Source organism: Calliphora vicina, chromosome 2, assembly GCF_958450345.1.
Source record: "Calliphora vicina chromosome 2, idCalVici1.1, whole genome shotgun sequence".
NCBI lineage: Eukaryota > Metazoa > Arthropoda > Insecta > Diptera > Calliphoridae > Calliphora > Calliphora vicina.
Window position 1 is genome coordinate 96,907,122 of NC_088781.1, and position 18,928 is coordinate 96,926,049.

General features: G+C 31.8%; 1 protein-coding gene across 1 annotated transcript; it reads right to left on the reverse strand.

The window, feature by feature from the left end:
* Window positions 1-4,290: 4,290 nt before the first annotated feature.
* On the reverse strand, window positions 4,291-14,647 carry Ube4A (Ubiquitination factor E4A). Its single transcript, XM_065500609.1, has 4 exons — window positions 13,796-14,647; window positions 13,346-13,734; window positions 6,199-7,261; window positions 4,291-6,125 (listed from the first exon to the last, which is right to left on the reverse strand). The coding sequence occupies exons 1-4, from the start codon at window positions 14,550-14,552 to the stop codon at window positions 5,281-5,283; spliced, it is 3,054 nt and encodes a 1,017-aa protein (XP_065356681.1). The 5' UTR covers window positions 14,553-14,647; the 3' UTR covers window positions 4,291-5,280.
* Window positions 14,648-18,928: the final 4,281 nt, after the last annotated feature.

Genomic DNA, 18,928 nt, shown 5'->3' on the forward strand with positions numbered 1-18,928 from the left:
CCGTTTGGGCTGTGCGATGATGAATCAGTCAGTAACGTTACTCTTTTATATACACTGGTGGACAAAATTCACCGCCATTTCCCCTTTAGGACGTATAAAGGATCGCCACGCAAGTTAAAAAGACTTGTTTTAACAGAAGTATAATTAAAATGAATTATTGTTTTTGTTGAAAAAATAAAATTTTGTGTTTCAATTATATTTATAACGTGGTAGTCCTTTAAACATTCTAAAGGGAAATGGCGGTGACTTTTGTCCATCAGTGTATATAGATATTGCTTCGTTATGACAAAATTGTTAGTGCTTTTGCACAGATAACTTTGTTTTGACAACAAACGTCATTAACGATAAATTATGATAAATATTTGTCAAGTATAGGCAGGGGGTAAAAATAAAATTCTTGATACGGACCAAGGCGTATTTAACTAGGTGGCAGCAGTGGCGAATTGAAATAAATACAGGCGAATTCACTAATTTTTTATATATAGAGTTTGACATACGGGCGTACGGACGAATATTTTTTATATATGTAGTTTGACATTTGTGCGTACTATTTCTATAATCAGCTGTGCTGCCGATGGCACCTTATTAAATGCACCTTGATACGGACACATTACAAAATATCAAATGTCTTTGAATGATCGCTTGCCGCCATTTTAGCACTAAGAAAAGAAATAAGCAACACCATACAATTTTAATTTCAATTTGCATTGTCCGCTCTTTTTTACAAAGTCAAAAGTAAAAATTGTTATACCTTCCAGTGTACCGAAACTCATTTAAAAATAATGGTATTCTTAAACCTGTACGATTGTCAGGAAATCACCAGTCAAACAAATGATTTTTCTAGTATCCAAACAAAATCCAAAAGTACTTTTTTAACCAATGAAATGATTGTGATTTTAAGTGAATTTATTTGAATATATATGTATAAATTTTTAAATTTATTACAGGTTTATAAAACAAAATTTATATGGAAATTTTGATTTATAAACCTTTTATAAAATTCAAAATTGATTATGAATAAGGGGAAAGTGTTTTATTTGCGTTGATATACGAGTATTATCATTTAAAATTGTAAGGATTTTTATAGAGACAATTTTTGAGCGCGTAGGGAAAAATAGGGATTTTTTCGAGCTGAGCAAAGACTTCTCAAAAAAGTATATCACATCACTGGACCCAACATCCCAAGATTTTTTAAGGACTCTGTATTTTAAGACTAAAATATAGGAAATATATCAGCTGTCATATCCACACAAATCCTAATTTATAGTGTGGGGAAGACATAGGTAGCACCGTCAATGATTGTTTCGGATCTGGAACAAATGCCAAATCCCTCCAAAAACGAATACTATTACAAATTCGGATATTGAAAGACTTTTTCTCGAAAAGAGAAGACTCAAAAGAGAATGGCAAAATAATAGATCACCTGCTGCAAAGCAGAGGCTGTCCACAGCAGTACGAAAACTGAAAAGATCCCTTCATTTAGAAGAGGATCGCATAAACGAAAATTATATTAAAAGTTTGACGAGTACAAAATACACAAATTTCTCTATTTGGAAGGCAACGAGGAACATTAAACCACCGGTAGAGGCAGAAAGCGCTTTAAGAAAAGCTGACGGAACCTGGGCACGAAGATCTATAGAAAAAGCCTCAAATCCACGTCACATGATTTTTAGTTAGAAGAATTGCCAGCTTCAACAATGGCTAATGCAGCCCAATTCGATATTAGTCCTGAGAATGTAAATAGAGTAATTAAAAATAAATTAAACTTGAAAAAATCACCGGGATATGATTTAATAACGCCAGCAATGATTAAAAACCTAAAAAATGTGGCAATAATTGTGCTTTCTATATTGTTTAATGCGATTTAGCCTACTCCCTTGTTTGTCGAAGCTATTCGAGAAAATATTCCAGGAAAAGATAGTACAGTACACCAATTTGATTTTCGTGAACATCATGGCACCATTGAACAGGTCAATCGTTTAACTGGAGAGATTAGAAAATCTTTTGAATTAAAGAAATATTGTTCTGCCATCTTTTTAGACGATGCTCAGGCTTTTGACAAGGTATGGCATAAAAGTCTAGTACATCAAATCAAATGTTTACTACCACTATGTACTCATACATTGCTGGAGTCTTATTTATCGAATAGGCTTTACAGAGTTAAGTACAATGATTATGTGACGAGAGAATAAAAGATTAGAGCTGGCGTTCCACAGGGAAGTGTACTAGGACCTACGTTATATTTGATTTACACCTCTGACCTGCCCACGTGCGATAAACTAACAATTCCAACATTTGCTGATGATACCGTCATTATTCACCCTTATTCTGTTAGGCGTCGCACAGTGTTGCTAATTTTGAAAAAGCGGCCAAAAGTCTTTTTTTATTTTGTCGCCAATTTTTAGTTTTAAATACAAATATTAAAGTCAACACCTGAGCACCTCAGGAGCCAAAAATTCAGGTATCTATGTAAAGATTTGCCCTATAAACAGGGTGATTCAACATGCACCTTTTTATTATCTGACTCAAAAGTAGGATTTTGTAATAAATTTTGAAAATTCAAACTCTTATAACTATTTATTTTCGAAAGGGATTTTTATGAAATAAACGGTTTTCGCTAAAATGGTTTCATAGCTATAATTTCAATATAGACATATGTTTTCACCTCTTTTGAAATCGCTGTCATATTATTTTTAAAAATGTATTAAATTTTACATAAATTTGAGGTTTGATGGAATATAAACTTAGGGAATTCCTAATATTTCGTAAAAAACGTAGCACCATTTTAAAGTACGTACTCTCTCCTTTATTTACATACCCATTTCGTTTTTCGCTTTCTTGCTTTTTTTGAGCTCGATCAATTTTTCTGACTTAAGTCTGATGTTTATACTCTGTACCACCATACATGTTGTATAGTATAAATGCATTCTTGTAAACAACGTACAGGTCGCAATTTTGAAGATATGTCGATAAAATAAGGTACATAAAATTTTTTCGACCCAAGGATGAAGCCTGACTCATTCACTCACTCACCCACTCACTGACGAGTCAGTGAATGAAAGAGTCAAGCCTTGTATTTTTAAATATATACATAGATGTTTAAAAAAAAGCCCAATAAGTCGATCGTATGTATACTTTTGTAACGGTGTGTATGTATTTACACTAGGGCAAAAAAAATTTTCCAATTTTTGCAAATATCAAAAATGGTATTTCTTTTTCGCGGTTATCAAAAAATTCCCCCACAAAATCCAAAAAAAGAAAATAGTTTTTTTTTATCAATATATCAACCTGGTTCGAATCTATATTTAAATAAATATGGTTTTCCAATCATTGTTTTAATAAAGACAATTTTATTATTATTTTTTTTGACGAACGTAGGTTTCGACTTATTAAATTTTTCGTTATATCATTGGCATTACAGTCGGAAGACCAATGTTTTACTCTAAGCGCAATTGAATTGACCTCGAGTATCCCTTTCTAGTATTTATCTATCATTTCTACCACCCTAATGTCAGAAAATTTACACTTTTGCTAACGAAGTAATTCGATAATACCTGCAGAACAGTCGGCATTCGTCATCGGATGTATAAGTATGATATAACGTGTCTTTTGTCAAAGATAATTCGACAAAATTTGGTACAAACGTTTATATTGCTCCAAGGACGAAGTCTATTGAATTTGGTTAGAATTGGAACATTATTTCTCCTAGCCCCCATATGATTGCCCTATTTGAAAATAGTTAAGCTCTCATCATTATCTTAGTTATATACATAGATATCAAAACCAAATACATACCAAATATATAAGCCGAACTTGAACCACCAAAAATGATCAGCCCACATCCGAGAATCACTTTAACTAGCATAAATCTCTTAATAATGTTGGTATTCCAATAAAACTTAATACAAATAAGTTATATATATACCAAAGTCAATTCCCCAAATTTTGGGACGATCGGTCCATAATTAGTCATAGCTCCCATATGAGGCCCACTTTTGAATATTTTAACTAGTATAGATTTCTTAAAAATGTTGGTATTCAAATAAAATAGTCAATTTCGTAACTGCCTTGCAAAAATACTTTATACTACAAGAGGTGTACAGGGGACCTTTTTTTTGTTGGGTGCTACGCTCTAATGTATGTTTTTTTATTTTTAACACTCGGTTAAAGAAGATTCAATAATCGCAATGCAAAGTGGTATTAAAGTAGTACAGGACATTTATTTATCCATTATGCAAATCTACGCGCACGTTAAATTTTAAGTTTATGTCTTTTAATAATTAAACAACATTTTTCACTTTACTATTTTACTTTATTCATAAAATATTTAAAATTTTTCCTACATAACACAACATTCGCCATCGCGTGGTGCTACGGCAAAAATTTGGTTATAGCCCTAATGTACATACATTAGTATTTTTAATCACTATAACACCATTGTTTATGAAAAAAAAAATACTTTTTATGCAAAACTTTCATAAAATTTAATGGTTTTTCATTTTGTTAAAAAATAAATTTACGTTAGAAGGGAAGGAAGTGAGGTATTTGAGGCAGATGTGTCTGCTTCAAGAATCACCAAAGAGAGGCAAAAAATAATTTTTACATTTTTGGAATCGTCAAGTAATATTTATTTTGTTTGCATAGGGCCGACCAATTTTCATGTACATAGAGGTTGCGTTCATAAATACAGTAAATTCCTGCATCACTGATGCAATGACCTGCAAACCTTTTTCAAAAATTTTGCATAATAAAACGTTTGACGTAAAATAGTGATGACAAATATGCTTTTTCTAAACTTGTATTATGCTGCAGTGATGTAATATTACTGCATTTACGAACGCACCCACGCATACTCATACATATTTATGTAGAAGCGATCATTATGTTTACAAATAACTTAAATATAGTTAATCTATTTTATCTAATCAATACATACACAACATACAAATGGTCATAGGTTGTCACCTCGTAACGTAACAATTATTGTTTATCTTGGAGAAAATTTTAGTTACGGTGAGTCAACTTATGACCATCGATATGTATAATGGAATATGGACTATACACTATTTACACAACAAAACCAAATAAAATACAATATTGCAAATTTCCGAAATTATAAAGGTGAGTTAACATAAAATCTAATAATTAAATAAAACAAAAACAATCAAAACTTAACACAACAACAGGTGTAAGGGGGGATGTGAGTGTCCAACAATGCAAACAAACAAATATTCATGTTGTCTTTGGTTAGGTGTTTTTAATGTTGTTAACAAAGTGATTTCAACTGTTGGCGTCTGTTGCATCATTTTTATTTTCAGCAGCCTTTGAAGCTGCTGTAGTCATATTGGCACGTTTTTCGGCCATCCAAGTTTGTATTTCTTTTTTGAGAGCTTCATTCGGCTTTACTTTATCCATAGTTAGGGGAACACGATTGAACGGATCGGTCTGATCGCTTAATAAATGCCGAGCGATAGTCGAACGATCGACTGTTACATTGGAGCTGGGTAATATGACGGGATCCAACATTACCGTAGACATGATCGGATCCAGGTATTCTTCTGGAGCATCGGCCATTACTTCTTGCTCCTGTTTATATTGCCTTTCCATTCTTTGTACTTTATACGCAAACTCAGCCATTTCACCAATAAGTTGACCGCCACCAATGCGTATCAAAATATTTTCGGAATAAATAAACAATCTGGAACTGTAGGAGCGACCATCCTGAGAAACTGCTAAACAGAAACTATCGCTACTACTTAGATTAATGTAAATATGACAAATTTCCAACACTGTCTTCGCCGGATCAAACTCAAATTCTTTTTTATCTTTCACTTTGAATTTCTCCTTGTTGGGACCAACCAAATTTAAAAGAAAATAGTTTAGCATGGCGGTTATACGGTCAACCATACTGCTATGGCAGAAAATGCTCTTAATTTCAGTGGTTATCAGTTTCAGCACATTTATGGTATCGCGTCCAAGAATATTATCAAAACGAGCCAACATGCCCAAATGGTGTAGATTTGACAGATTTTGTTGACGTTCATTTTGTGGTAAACTATTCCATTCGTCGCTGCTTTGGACATCTTGCAATTGGCGAATTTGTTGCAAATTGTTAAGTGATTCATCTATGAGAGGGAGAGATTGAAAAATATTTGTTAATGTAAAAAAAGTTAAGCAATCAAATTATTTAAGTCTTACCCAATAAAAATATGGCATCATTTATTAATAAATTTATGAAACGTAAAAACAATGGCGGTTCAATGGCTTCCATATTCTCTTCAGCCTCTACAGCTAAATCTCGAAAACATTGGATGTATTCTTCTTTACTCCATAGATATTCCATAATAGCATACATTGGTCGTCTATAGTTGAACTTTTGTTCAAACTGCACGGACTGACCAGTCATTTCTATTGACACGAACACATTTAACAAACTGGATACAACTTTTAAACGTTCGTTATGATTGTCAAACACATGTGAAAGGAATGTTCCACTTGTGGAACGCTTTGGTAAAAAGAACTCTAATGCTTCGGCCAATTTGGCCCGCAAATGGGGATTTTTAACCAACTCTGAACTGCCCATAAACAGAACAATCATCTTAAAAAAAGCATCATGTGACGAAGGATACATTTGTATGAATTGACCTGGGGGAAAATGACGACTGACATTCAAATAGGCCACAATGTTATCGATAATGTTTTCTGGTACACAACGCAATGTATCTGGTACAAATTCAATTTTTATTGGTAATTCTCTATTATGTTTCAAATGAGGTGCAAAATCATGACTCTCCTTCACTTGTTTATCGTATTCTCCTGAAGAAATTAGAGCTATTTCGGTCAGCCAAACAGCCGAAGCTTCAAAGAATTTTAAAATCGCCGTATCGTTTTCTGGTTCCATTAGACAATTACGCAAACATAGATATTGTTGCATTTGTTCTTTTAACATGCGCATCAAATTCTTCGCCATATCATTATTGGGATCGGAAGTGGCGACATCTTGATAAGCTGTGCGTAAATTATGAAGCTCTCGAGTCATTTTGGTAAAACGTTCAATGCCGGCGCGATAACTTAGCTCATAAGCTTTATGTGTCAGAAAAAAAAGTTCGGTTACAAAATTGAATTTTTCTGCGCTAACACGCTTAGAATTCTCTTCCGTTGGCAGTAAACATGTCTCTTCATATGCCTTAATCATATTAACTTGTTTTGCTTGACGTTCATCGTCAGGTACAGCACAATAGGTTGGATCAACTAATAACACCTAATAAAAAGATAAATTTGAATTACTTTTACATTTACAACCAAATACAACATTTAAGAATTAAGTACCATAAACATTGGGAGGCAATTCTGTATCCATAGGTTCAGATAGAGACTTAAGTGGTATTTATCTATATAGAAGCGTTACTGAGAGACAAAAAACCTAAGTCTGTTATCAAAAACCCAAGTCTTGTAACAACAAAATACATGTAAACCAATGTATTTTGTTATTATGTCAGTCATCAAATTTGGGAGAGCAATTCATTTTACTCTCAGTTGCGCCTCTAGTTCTACCCTATGTTTAAATCTATTTCAATAATATATATTTTATTATTTACTAAAAAAATATGCAGAAATGTGCTTATATGCTTATTTATACTATTTTTGTTAAAAGTTAATATATTTAATTATTTTATTTAGTAGCTTTTATTAGCCATTAATGGCCCCTAAGGCTTGGTTATATAAATTGAAGAAAAATAAATAAAATATTTATTATACAAAAAGCGTAAACAATCGGCCTTCTTTTTCTCCTGTTATAGTAGATACAAATTTAGTATACCAACGTATTGTTAGTGGATTATTATTGGTTCTAAATTTTTAAAATATTCGACTACATTTTGATTTTCTAAAGAATAGTGCGGATGAATATATACTCCGATGAGCTTACTCCAACTGCATCAATAACTGTAATTAGTAAATGAACAGCATCTCTTGAACTTAGCTTTAATGCATCTAAAACAGCTGCAAGCCTGGGTGTTAAAATTTGCTTAAATACTCTCTTTGATTATGAGGCATTGTCTTAATTTGTAAAAAAAATTAAAGGAGCATTACTCGGGGTAATTGCGACAATAAAATAATGTTCAGACTCAATAGAATCGATTCTTTCAGAATGACCTTATACGTATGTAATTCATATTAGAATTTTTAAAACATTTAAATCTGATGTTTTAAATATTTGCAAACTCAAATTAATTTATATAGTAATTACTTTTTGATGATGGGGAAGTCTCCTGTGCTAACGTTTTATTTTCTAGTCGCTGTTCGCTTTCCTGTCGTCTTTTTTTCTTTAATTTGATATCGACTCTCAACATGCTACTTTCGCGACCTTTTTTTCTCTGCTTCAATAACAATTTATCTTCCTCTATTTTTTTTTATTTTTAAATAAAAAATTGAGTACTTATTTCGAACTTTTAAATTTGTTAATTAACGTATACGGAACCAAATTGCAACAAAAAAGAAAACGTTAAATTTGTTTCCAATGTTAAAACAAATAATCACCCCTATCGCGAATCAACATTTCACATGAAATATTTTCCCTTTTCCTTTTTTCGTTCATCAACTTTGTTCACGTGAAAAAAATTCCCCTTGTTGTGAAATTTTTAGATGGAATTTTGTAAACAATAAACAGCTGTTACGAACAAAATCAACTATTGTGAATGTAAAGTTCATCATGATATTCCCGATAGCAATTTTCCCTTCGAGGGAAATGGATATTTCATGGGAACAAAATTTCACATGTTATTACCGATAGGGGTGAATATATAAAATCTTTATAAAATATCCCATTGTATTAATTTAATGTAATAAATTTAACATATTCATGTACTTTTGTGGCAGTTATGAAGAAATTTATATACAGGTGTTGGAAATACCAATGTTTGCACTTTTCTGAGCTCTTATTTGAGTCTCATGGTCTTATTTTCTCGCTTTTTATTTTAAATAATCCACAAAAACTCTTCTATTTAAAAAGGTCCAAAAACTCTCAAATTAATTTTAATTTAAAAACATTGGGACATTTTTACTCTTTAGAAAGTCTGGAATTTGAAGGATGTTGGAAAACACCACAATCATCTGGGCGTAACAGTTGGATGATGAAACAGTTAAGAAGAATAGTTTCTACCTTGGCTATATCTGTTGTAAATATTATATCTGTGGTCATAAGCAATAACCACCTAAGTCGACTTAAGAAAGATTTGAGTTATATATGCTACATTATTCTGTTCATAGAACTGTATGTATACGTGAAATCTTTACCTTCCTAACTTTCTTATTTAAAAAGTTATTAATTAGAAACATCGCTTATAATGACTTTAGTTGTTATTGTATATTTTTCACGAAATAAATTTTCATAAATAAGAGTGCTATTATAAGAGCCAAACTAAAGATAAGCGATTATTGCAAATTGGCTAAATTACTTGACATGCCAATTTTTAAATATGTAATAACAGCTTAACTTAATATATGCCAAGCAAGAATCAAAACACTTATTTTCAACAAACGCCTAATCAGACATTAGCATTTTCAATTTAGTATTTCTGAGTTGCATTAAGCGATGATATTTGTTTTTATTAAATATTTCTCTAAAAAATAAAGCTTTTGTTATAATTTTTCATTTTAGCATTGTGGGGGTAAGAATCTTTGATTCTGCATTATACTTTTTCTAATGCACTCTTTTATTTTTTTCAGAAACTCTTTTATAAATATAAATTGCTTTTTCTCAAAAACATGTTTTTTGAATTAGGCGGTTATTGCTTGTGACCACAGATATATTTATCTCACCATTATTGAGAAATAGAATAAATAGGGAAAATCAATTCATATTTCTTTAAAAGGTATGAGTGACACGGAATTTACATGCGTTCGCAATGTGTGTGTATTATTTTCTTATTATAAATCGTCAACTAAAATGCAAAACAACGAATCACATAGGTTTTCTTACTAATACATTCTCTACACTTAGGTTTTTGACAACTGAGTAAGGTCTTTGACAGGAGAGTTTCCGCTCTATGTCTATTCTCTATGACTATACTGAACTTGTCAAAAACTGCTGACTATAAACATAAATAATATAATTTTATTTTCAACTATATATTAGTTTTTTTTTTAAATATGTATGTATATCAAATTCAAGAACTATTAAACATGAAAAAGGCATCTTGCAGTTGTTCACAAGTGTGGTCAGAATGTGTAAGGCTTTAAATTGTGATGCGGCTGATGTAAGAGCTATAGGAATGAAAAACGTGCGGCCGAAAAAGAATTGAATGCAAAACGAAAAGGAGTTGAAGAACAAACAATTGAGTTAGAAATCTACAAATTGAAAAAGCCAGATCTGCTGTATCAATAGCGCATTTTTATTACTTTTTTTTAACGTTTTTAATTTGTTTTAATAAAACTTTAGAATTAAAAAAATGTCACGACACACAAAAATAAACAAATTAAAAAAAATGTAAACAAATTTTGACAATCACAGTATGTAAACACAAAGGGGCAAAAAATGATCAGCTGATTAGTTGCACAGACCTTATTAATAGACCTTGGTTGTTAGTAATTAAAATAAAAAGAAATAAAAAATATCTACTTTTATTTTTAATTTTTTGTTTACAAAATATATTTCTAGTTTCATTGTAAGTCAAATTTGAAAATTTTGTTTCAATATCTCAAGTAGATTTCATTTTATATCGTTTTTTCCTTCTCCTATAAACTTATGAAAAGTGATGTTAAGTTATTTTGCATTTTAGGTAACGAAATATTCAATTGTAAAATAAATCATTTAGGAAGTCCATCCAAGCTTTCCTCTTTTTATTGAAAATGCCAGTGTTTCTATTTTTATAAATTCCTCCAATCTTTGTACAATTTCATCAACTTCAATTCCGAGTTCATTATTTCTACTGTGCTTTTTCCCAAAAAAATTTAACACTTATAGAGAAGTTCTAATAATTATTACAAAAGGTGCAGTCGTAACACGAAATGGTAAAATAAAAAAAAATTGAGAAACTTCAAGAATCTGGATTTTTTCTGGAAAATGAACTTTGACCTAGTGGAACCGATTTTTCTAAAATTATCAGCATGTGAGTTTTAGTGAAAGTGGTACAATAATAATCAAAATAACTTAAAACAAATTATAAAATAGTGATGTTTTTTATCATAGAATAATAATCGTATAAAACGTTTGTATATTAACACATTTGAGCTTAATATAAATTTAGTAGAATGTATTTTTTTTTTCTAAAGATTGGTTTTTTATCTTCAAGTAAGTTTTATATTTGGCTGTGCAGAATGATTAAGGTTTATATAACACATGTTTATGCCCAATTTAGTCACTATATTAATTATTACAAGACAATTATGAATATTCAATTAATTTTCTGAGGGGCACATTGTATGGAAACTAGGGACAAATGTTGCCGATTTCCGCAACTTAGAACTAATCTGAGTACTTAGAACTAATTTGTGCAAAATCAACTACCGTATCAAAAGATAGTATTTTGGGAAATTTTTAGCCAGCAAGCTCCTTTCGTTTGGGTCCTGTCGTGTTTTCAACATACATACAGACAGACGGGCAACATACCCAGATCGTCTTAGAATTTCATAAGGACCCAGAATATATACGTACATTTTTGTGGGTCTGCGATGTGTTACACACGGAATGATGAAACTAATAAACCCTTCATCTTTTTTGATAATCAAATGTATATTTCATTATATTAAATTTGGTTTTTCTCTAAAAAATTAGTTATAAAAATTATATTATTACTAAAAACAAACAATAAAACAATGAGAATTAACAAATATTTGATACCAATTTGAAGCAACACTAACAACGAAAAAGGGGGAAAACTGAGAAACATTACAATCACAGTAAGAAAACAAACTCTGTTCTCTATTGTATTGAGTAAATCAATTACCAAACTTTTGTTAAACGTTTCTTCTCAGAATGTTTCAATATTGTTTGATTACCGCAATCATATAAATAAGTATAGTAACCATAATATTGTTAAAAAACTTGTAAACATTTTTAAATGGTTATGGTAAACATGTACAACTATATTTTTTCTATGGGTATAGAATTAGATGATTTTAATTAAGTTTTGTAAGATATCTAACGAAAATAATGATGAAAAACTGATTTTTCAGGGTCTCACTCAATGAAAACCAAAAATACCACTTTTCTTTATTGACTACGTTGTAGCCGGCGTTGGGCTTAACAACTTTACTGAAAAGTACTTTGCGATATTTCGACATTTATATGGTCAAAATGCATGAAAAAGGCACAAAAATTACAACTTTCCCTATACGATACTAACTTCAAATAGATATATCTCGATTCCTAGACCTGACCCAGCGAAACGCCGGGACACGTACAACATTTTTTACGATATAACTTTTCCCGGTGGGCGGAACCCCCTCCGATTTGAGCTGTCGCAGTGTAATTAGTTGCTGTTGTACAACGAAATTTATTCCTTCAACAGTTGATTCTATAACTTCACTTATTATTAATAAAAACTCAACATCGTTCATTTTACAACTTGTGTGTTCTCTTTCAATCGAATTAGTACGATTTGAAGTAACTTGTATCACAACCCCCTACTACGATTAGTACAAAATTTAGTAGCGTGTATACCCAGCATTAAATATAAAAAATATTAAAAATAGTGGGACTTCCCGCCACATACATATTTTAATTTGTTTGTTTAGTCAATATAACACTTTTTAAGATAATTTGAAAAAAAATATATTTTACGTAAAGAACATTTTCAAAAGTGCATCTGAAAATTTCATTTGAATCATGAATGCATTTTTTTATAACCAATCACCCTTGTCGTGGTTGGCGGAAACGTCATACGCCTACGACAGTTTCGTACTAGATTAAAGAAACATTTTACATTTTATCTTTAATCTAGTACGAAACAGTCGTAGGCGTAAGACGCTTACGCCAACCACGATAAGGGTGAATATTTTGTTTAAATATGTAGTCTAAAGAGGAAATAAGTATCTTTAATAAAAAAACATAAATCAATAAAATCCGACATCAGCTGCAAATGATACACAATACCTCAATTTCTTCAAAAATTAAAATCGCGTGTTTTATTATTAGTCGGAATTAAAAAAGAAATGTCCAAAGAGTATGTGTTAACGAACATAATCAAAAAAAAAAATCCTAATGTCAAGTTGTTTGTGATGTTGGATGGAATTCCTGATATATGTAAATTTGTTCACAAAATGTGAACTTTGTTATTTATTTCCACATATTTGCAAACATTTTAGGTATTAATAGTAATGTATGTATGTAATTTAAAACTCATACCTTCATAGAGGGCTCGCAAAGTGGTGCACACAAACGCAAAAGAACAGATGTAAGACCGATCATAAAAGCATCACTAGCATTTTGATGAACGAAATTATTATGGCCAGCATTTAAATTATTCCAAAGATGACCACGGGCAACATTAGCATGCAGACATTTCGAAAACCACTGTAGAGTTTTCTGCTTTGTAGTGGAGCTTTGTACCAAAAGCTGTTTTATAATAGTGAATATGGCACTTTGATGACTAGACATGCATTGCCATAATGCGGGATCCGTGCTTTTCGATTCTAAACTCAGATCACCACAAAACTCGTAAGGTCCATTTTGGTTTTTTGGCAGTATTGATAAACTAAACAGGTGACCGAAAAGTGTATCCATATAGGCACCACCTTTAAAAAAATAATTATAGATTTATACACAGGCTAGGTTGTTGAAAATAAATAAACTAACCACTAGTATTAGGATTGGGCATGGTGTAGTCAATTAATACTTCACCCATTTGGGGTATACGTTTATCGCGTACAAAGAAACTTAACATCCAAAATACACTCTTCTTTAATGTTATCAAATTGGCTTGACTAATATCTGTCTGAATTTTACTTAATAAAGGGTAAAAATTAGCTTTTAATGCTCCCAGTGCTTCGAGTGGTTCATCATCCGAATATATTTTTTGTACACATTGAACTAAAAAATCCATGATGTCTGTAGAATCATTAACTTCAGACATTTCCATCAATTGTCGCCACTGCTCCCAAATAGTACGGCCAGGATACAAATCTGGCTGACGCATGCATGTACTAGCATTTGTTATAATTAATGAATTAATTTTTTCACAATCATTCCTACGCTCCGGGAACCTTTGTTTAGCTTGTTCGCAAATAATAAATGCACGATGTAGATATAATATAGTATCAATTTCCAGAGCATCTTTTGCATGTTGTCCATTCACTAAATAGTCCTTTGTGTCCGTCAGCATCAAACGCTCAAATATAGCGTGTCCCAAAAGTTCCTCACCCATTTCGGTGCCTAGACCGACATCAGATACGATAACATCAGCCAAACATAAAATGGCTCTGTTTTTCGACGACGAGGAGGATGATTGATCTTTTTTCAATGTAAACAAGAATATCTCCTCAATCAGATTTTTGTCTATACCAGATTTTACTTCACCCAAAAGGGCAGCAAATGGATTATCGCTATTCGCCATTATAAGTACAATAGGAATATGAACGCTTTATTTTTTATAATGATTTCAAGATAAATTGCAGCAGAAAAATGCAAGTTCTTTCGTTTTAATTATTTTTTATTTCCAGAGATGGAAAATATAACTCAAGGCGAATTCATACAAGGTGGTGACAGTTCTACAAAAACAACGATTGGTCTTAACAAATGTCAAAAAACCAAAATGAAAAATTAAACAAATAAGTATTTAAACTTAATATAGTGTAGATAATTGAATAGTGAGGGCTTTACTTATTTATGTAAACAATAAATATTATGTTAATACGATTGGAATATGTAGATATTTAAATATAAAAACAAGCTTTGACAACTGTTAGAACCAAAAAGCGAAAAAAAAAATTATCAGCTGTTTGACTGACTCCACCTTGTATAAATTCGCCTTGATATAACTGAACTTTAACGAAAATAGTACGTTTTAGAGAATGGTTGTATTAAACAGTGTTGCCATATAAACATCAGACATTTTTAAAGAAGTGTAAATCTGTAGATTGTAAAACGTTTTCGAATCGAAAAAACATGATGATCGAAATAATATTCAAAGTCAACACATTTATAGGAAACAAAAAGCTGAATAGCGTTTTAATAAGTTTTTTCATGTTGATAGCTCTTTTTGTCTGCTTTCTCTTAGTTTAGTAGTTATACGACTTTAAAGTCTTTTAGTCCCCTTTTACAATGCAGAAATTGAAAGGCAGACAGACGAAGTTTGTGGGCGAGGAGTTGAAGAGGTAGAGTGTGCTTTACACAGGTTTAGGTTAGTTCAAAAGAGAATGAGAAAAATGTCTGCCTTTGAATTTCTGCATTGTAAAAGGGGACTTATTAAATTTTGTATGGAAATTTTGTTTTATAAACCTTTGATAAATTTAAAAATTGTTTATGAATATGTGGGTTTATATATAATACTTAATTATGTGAACAATATGAAAATCAGATCGAGAATTTGTAGATGTTTGGAAAGTAATGTTAACTTGTGGTCTTGGGAATGTTGAGAATTGACTTCGGTTAATTATCTTGCAATAGATCCCTCAAAGGCAAAGGATTGCATTTTTGGATAATTTAATCTCTTTTTCTGATTTGAATATATGTATATTAGGGTGGCCTCAAAATTAAAGTTGCTGATGTTCCCGACTAAAATGAAAATTTGATTCATTCTAATACTACGTTTTGAAATTTTTTCGTCCTGGGGTCAATATTTGGCGAGCTGGATCAAAGGATATAAATTTTTGAGGTTTTTTACATTTTTTCCATATTTCTTCCAAAGGAAGTATATGTAAGTTTGGTATCATATGAAAGGTCTTTGAGAGACGCATTCAATTGGTTATTAGAAATTTAAAAAAAAAATTTAATTTAAAAATTTTAAAAATTTTCGACAAAATTTTATTTTTTTTTAATTTTTTCATAGAATTTATTCAAATAAATATATGAAATTTATTGATCATAAACATCATGTAATTTCACCGAAATGCTTTTTCTCGTTTTTTAAAATTCAGTCCAGTTCAATGTTTATTCCAAATTTGTTTAAATCTAATTTCATCCCTATCTGACAATCTCTGTATACTCAATTCATAGTATATGTAATGGGCATCAAAATAACTTAAATTTTATAAGCTCTCCATCGATGTATAATTTCGTATACTTTTTTTAAATACAATTGTTTATGATTAAGAAATTTCATATATTTATTTGAATAAATTCTATGAAAAAATTAAAAAAAACTAAAATTTTGTCGAAAATTTTTAAAATTAAATTTTTTTTTTAAATTTCTAATAACCAATTGAATGTATCTCTCAAAGACCTTTTATATGATACCAAATTTACATATAATGTAAGAAACCTCAAAAAAGGACCTTTTTATCCTTTGATCCAGCTCGCCAAATATTGACCTCAGGACGAAAAAATTTCAAATCGTTGTCTTAGAATGAATCAAATTTTCATTTTAGTCGGGAACATCGGTAAGGTATTTTTTCTCCATACAAACGGGGCCACTCTAATGTACATATTTCTGATTATCGGATTGAGCAAGGCGAATTTATAGAAGGTGACGAAAGAACTACAACAAAATACAACATGTACAAAAACAACTGGTACTTTGTTTTTTTTGGAAGATAATTGAACTGTCAAAAGTGCCTGTTGTTGTAGCAGCGTGAATAATTTTACAATATTTAATCTGGGGGTTCTGCAAGACCAAGTCCAAGAAATAGTGCTACTTCTGCATAAATCCATTGGACGTAGTAAAGTAGGGCTGACTGGACTGTTGAAAATTTGGAGGGGACCCTGACCATATGTTGGGCATAAGTTGAGGACGGCACGGTCTGTGCTGGACCAGAAGGTATTAAGAATGTTGCTCAATCCTGATCTTAGTTGTGCCAGAATGACTCTTGTTTTACGCGGCAGAATCTTCTCGTCGTATGCTATCGGTGGTGGGCGACCTTCAAGTACGATACTCATATGGTATTCTATGGAGCACTGAGAGTTTAGGACCCCGCCCTGTGGGAATCCTTGTTTAACTCTACGGGATTTTGAGCATTTGTCTCTAAACTCCACGAACGACTGCCTGCCACTCAGATAGTTTACTATCCATCTCTTCGTATTGATGGGCATTGTGGACTGCAGGATGTCCTGGATGAGTGTGGCATTACTGACGAAGGCCTTCGACAGGTCAAGTGTCACTAGGATAGTCCGCTCACAAGACCTCAGCTGATTTAAGCCCTGTGAGATCTGAGTGACTATGGCGGATAATGCAGTGGTGGTGCTGTGCATCTTAAGGAATCCATGCTGGTGACGAGCTGCTGGTAGTTGACGGGTCAGCTGGGGGATGAGAAGAGCTTCGAGTGTCTTCGCTATAGGTTCGATTCCCAGGTTTTAACAATGGTATCACTCATTTTCCATTTCCCATTTTCCAGACATCGGGTATTATTATTATTAAAGTTCCTTACTGACAGGTTAAAATCCATTGTCAGATAATCGAATCCCCGCTATCCTAGATGTTTTAGCATCAGCATGGATATTCTGTCAAGTCATATTGCCTTTGAAGACTTAGCTATGTTGATGGCTTCTGCAACTTCAGTTGGCGTATAAAGTTGGGGTGTGTTCGAGACTGGAAGATCATGTTCAGAGACGATGAAATCGTTGAGTCTATCCAGACAAACGATTATGGGTAAATGGTATGATCCTAGAGAAATAAATGCACTTCAGGTTATGCAGTTAATCAGACCAGGACTATGGTGATATCTGGCGAACTAGCCCAATTATCCATAATCCGTGCATCATCATTTAGTGTGCAGAATGAGGATTCGTCAATCTGTTGAAGTGAAACTATTTTCAAAGGTTGGTAATTGATTCCGAAACTTTGCCTGCGTAATATGGTGAATTTTACAGCAGCATCTGTAAAATCCAACCATTACGATAACCTGAAGCGTAATAGATCGTAGATTAAGTTCAGGTAATATGGTATATGAGGGAATTGTGGTGTAGTTACTTTTCTCCAAAACTAGAGCATAGGAGCAACGGTACCAAGGTTAATTCTTTTATGATCTCAGAAATTTAACAGTGCGTGAGTGTATTTCATTTTTACAGGTCATGAAAATAGTCAATTGATAATAAGCGTGGTCATGAAGCATGGTAGAACCAACCAGGTACAATTATTAGGGAGAGTTTTCAATATTTTCCCCTACAACGTCAAATAACGCATTTACTCTCATCACTTTTTATTTTGTTTCGCAATGTTTTGCACGTTATATTAAAACTAACACATATTTATTTGGAAAAAATTTAATTTGAATTCAATATTTCTCGAAAAAAAATAAATACACAAAAATTTGTTTAATTAATTTATTTTTGTCTTAGACATTTCGTTTTGTTTTTTTCTAATTTTCTTTTGTTTGACGTTATAGGGAATGTATAATTGAGAACGTACTTTCTAATAATTGTACCTTGCTTGTTCTGCCATGGTCATGAAGTAGACTTTTTTGTGTAAAAACACGTGTTTTAAACATCATTAATTTTGTTTTATAGGCTTTTTACACTGAGCTTCATCTTTCATCTCTCATCAATTGGCAAGATGACAACATCTTCCCATAAGAAATATACAGAGCAAAAAAGCGTCATCTTTCATCATCTTCACAAGATGTTCCTATCTCATTTTGTTCCAATCATCATCTTTCGATAATTTTAGTGTCATCACTAAAAAAATGTCATTTGTTTATATGTATAAAAAAATTAAACGTCACAAAATGAGTGTGACTGAACAAAGTAATAAAGTCATTGCACAAAGTATACAGAGGCGTCAAATTTGACAGTTCAAAAACACTAAAATCAGCTTTTTTTGAAATTGTTTCGATAGAA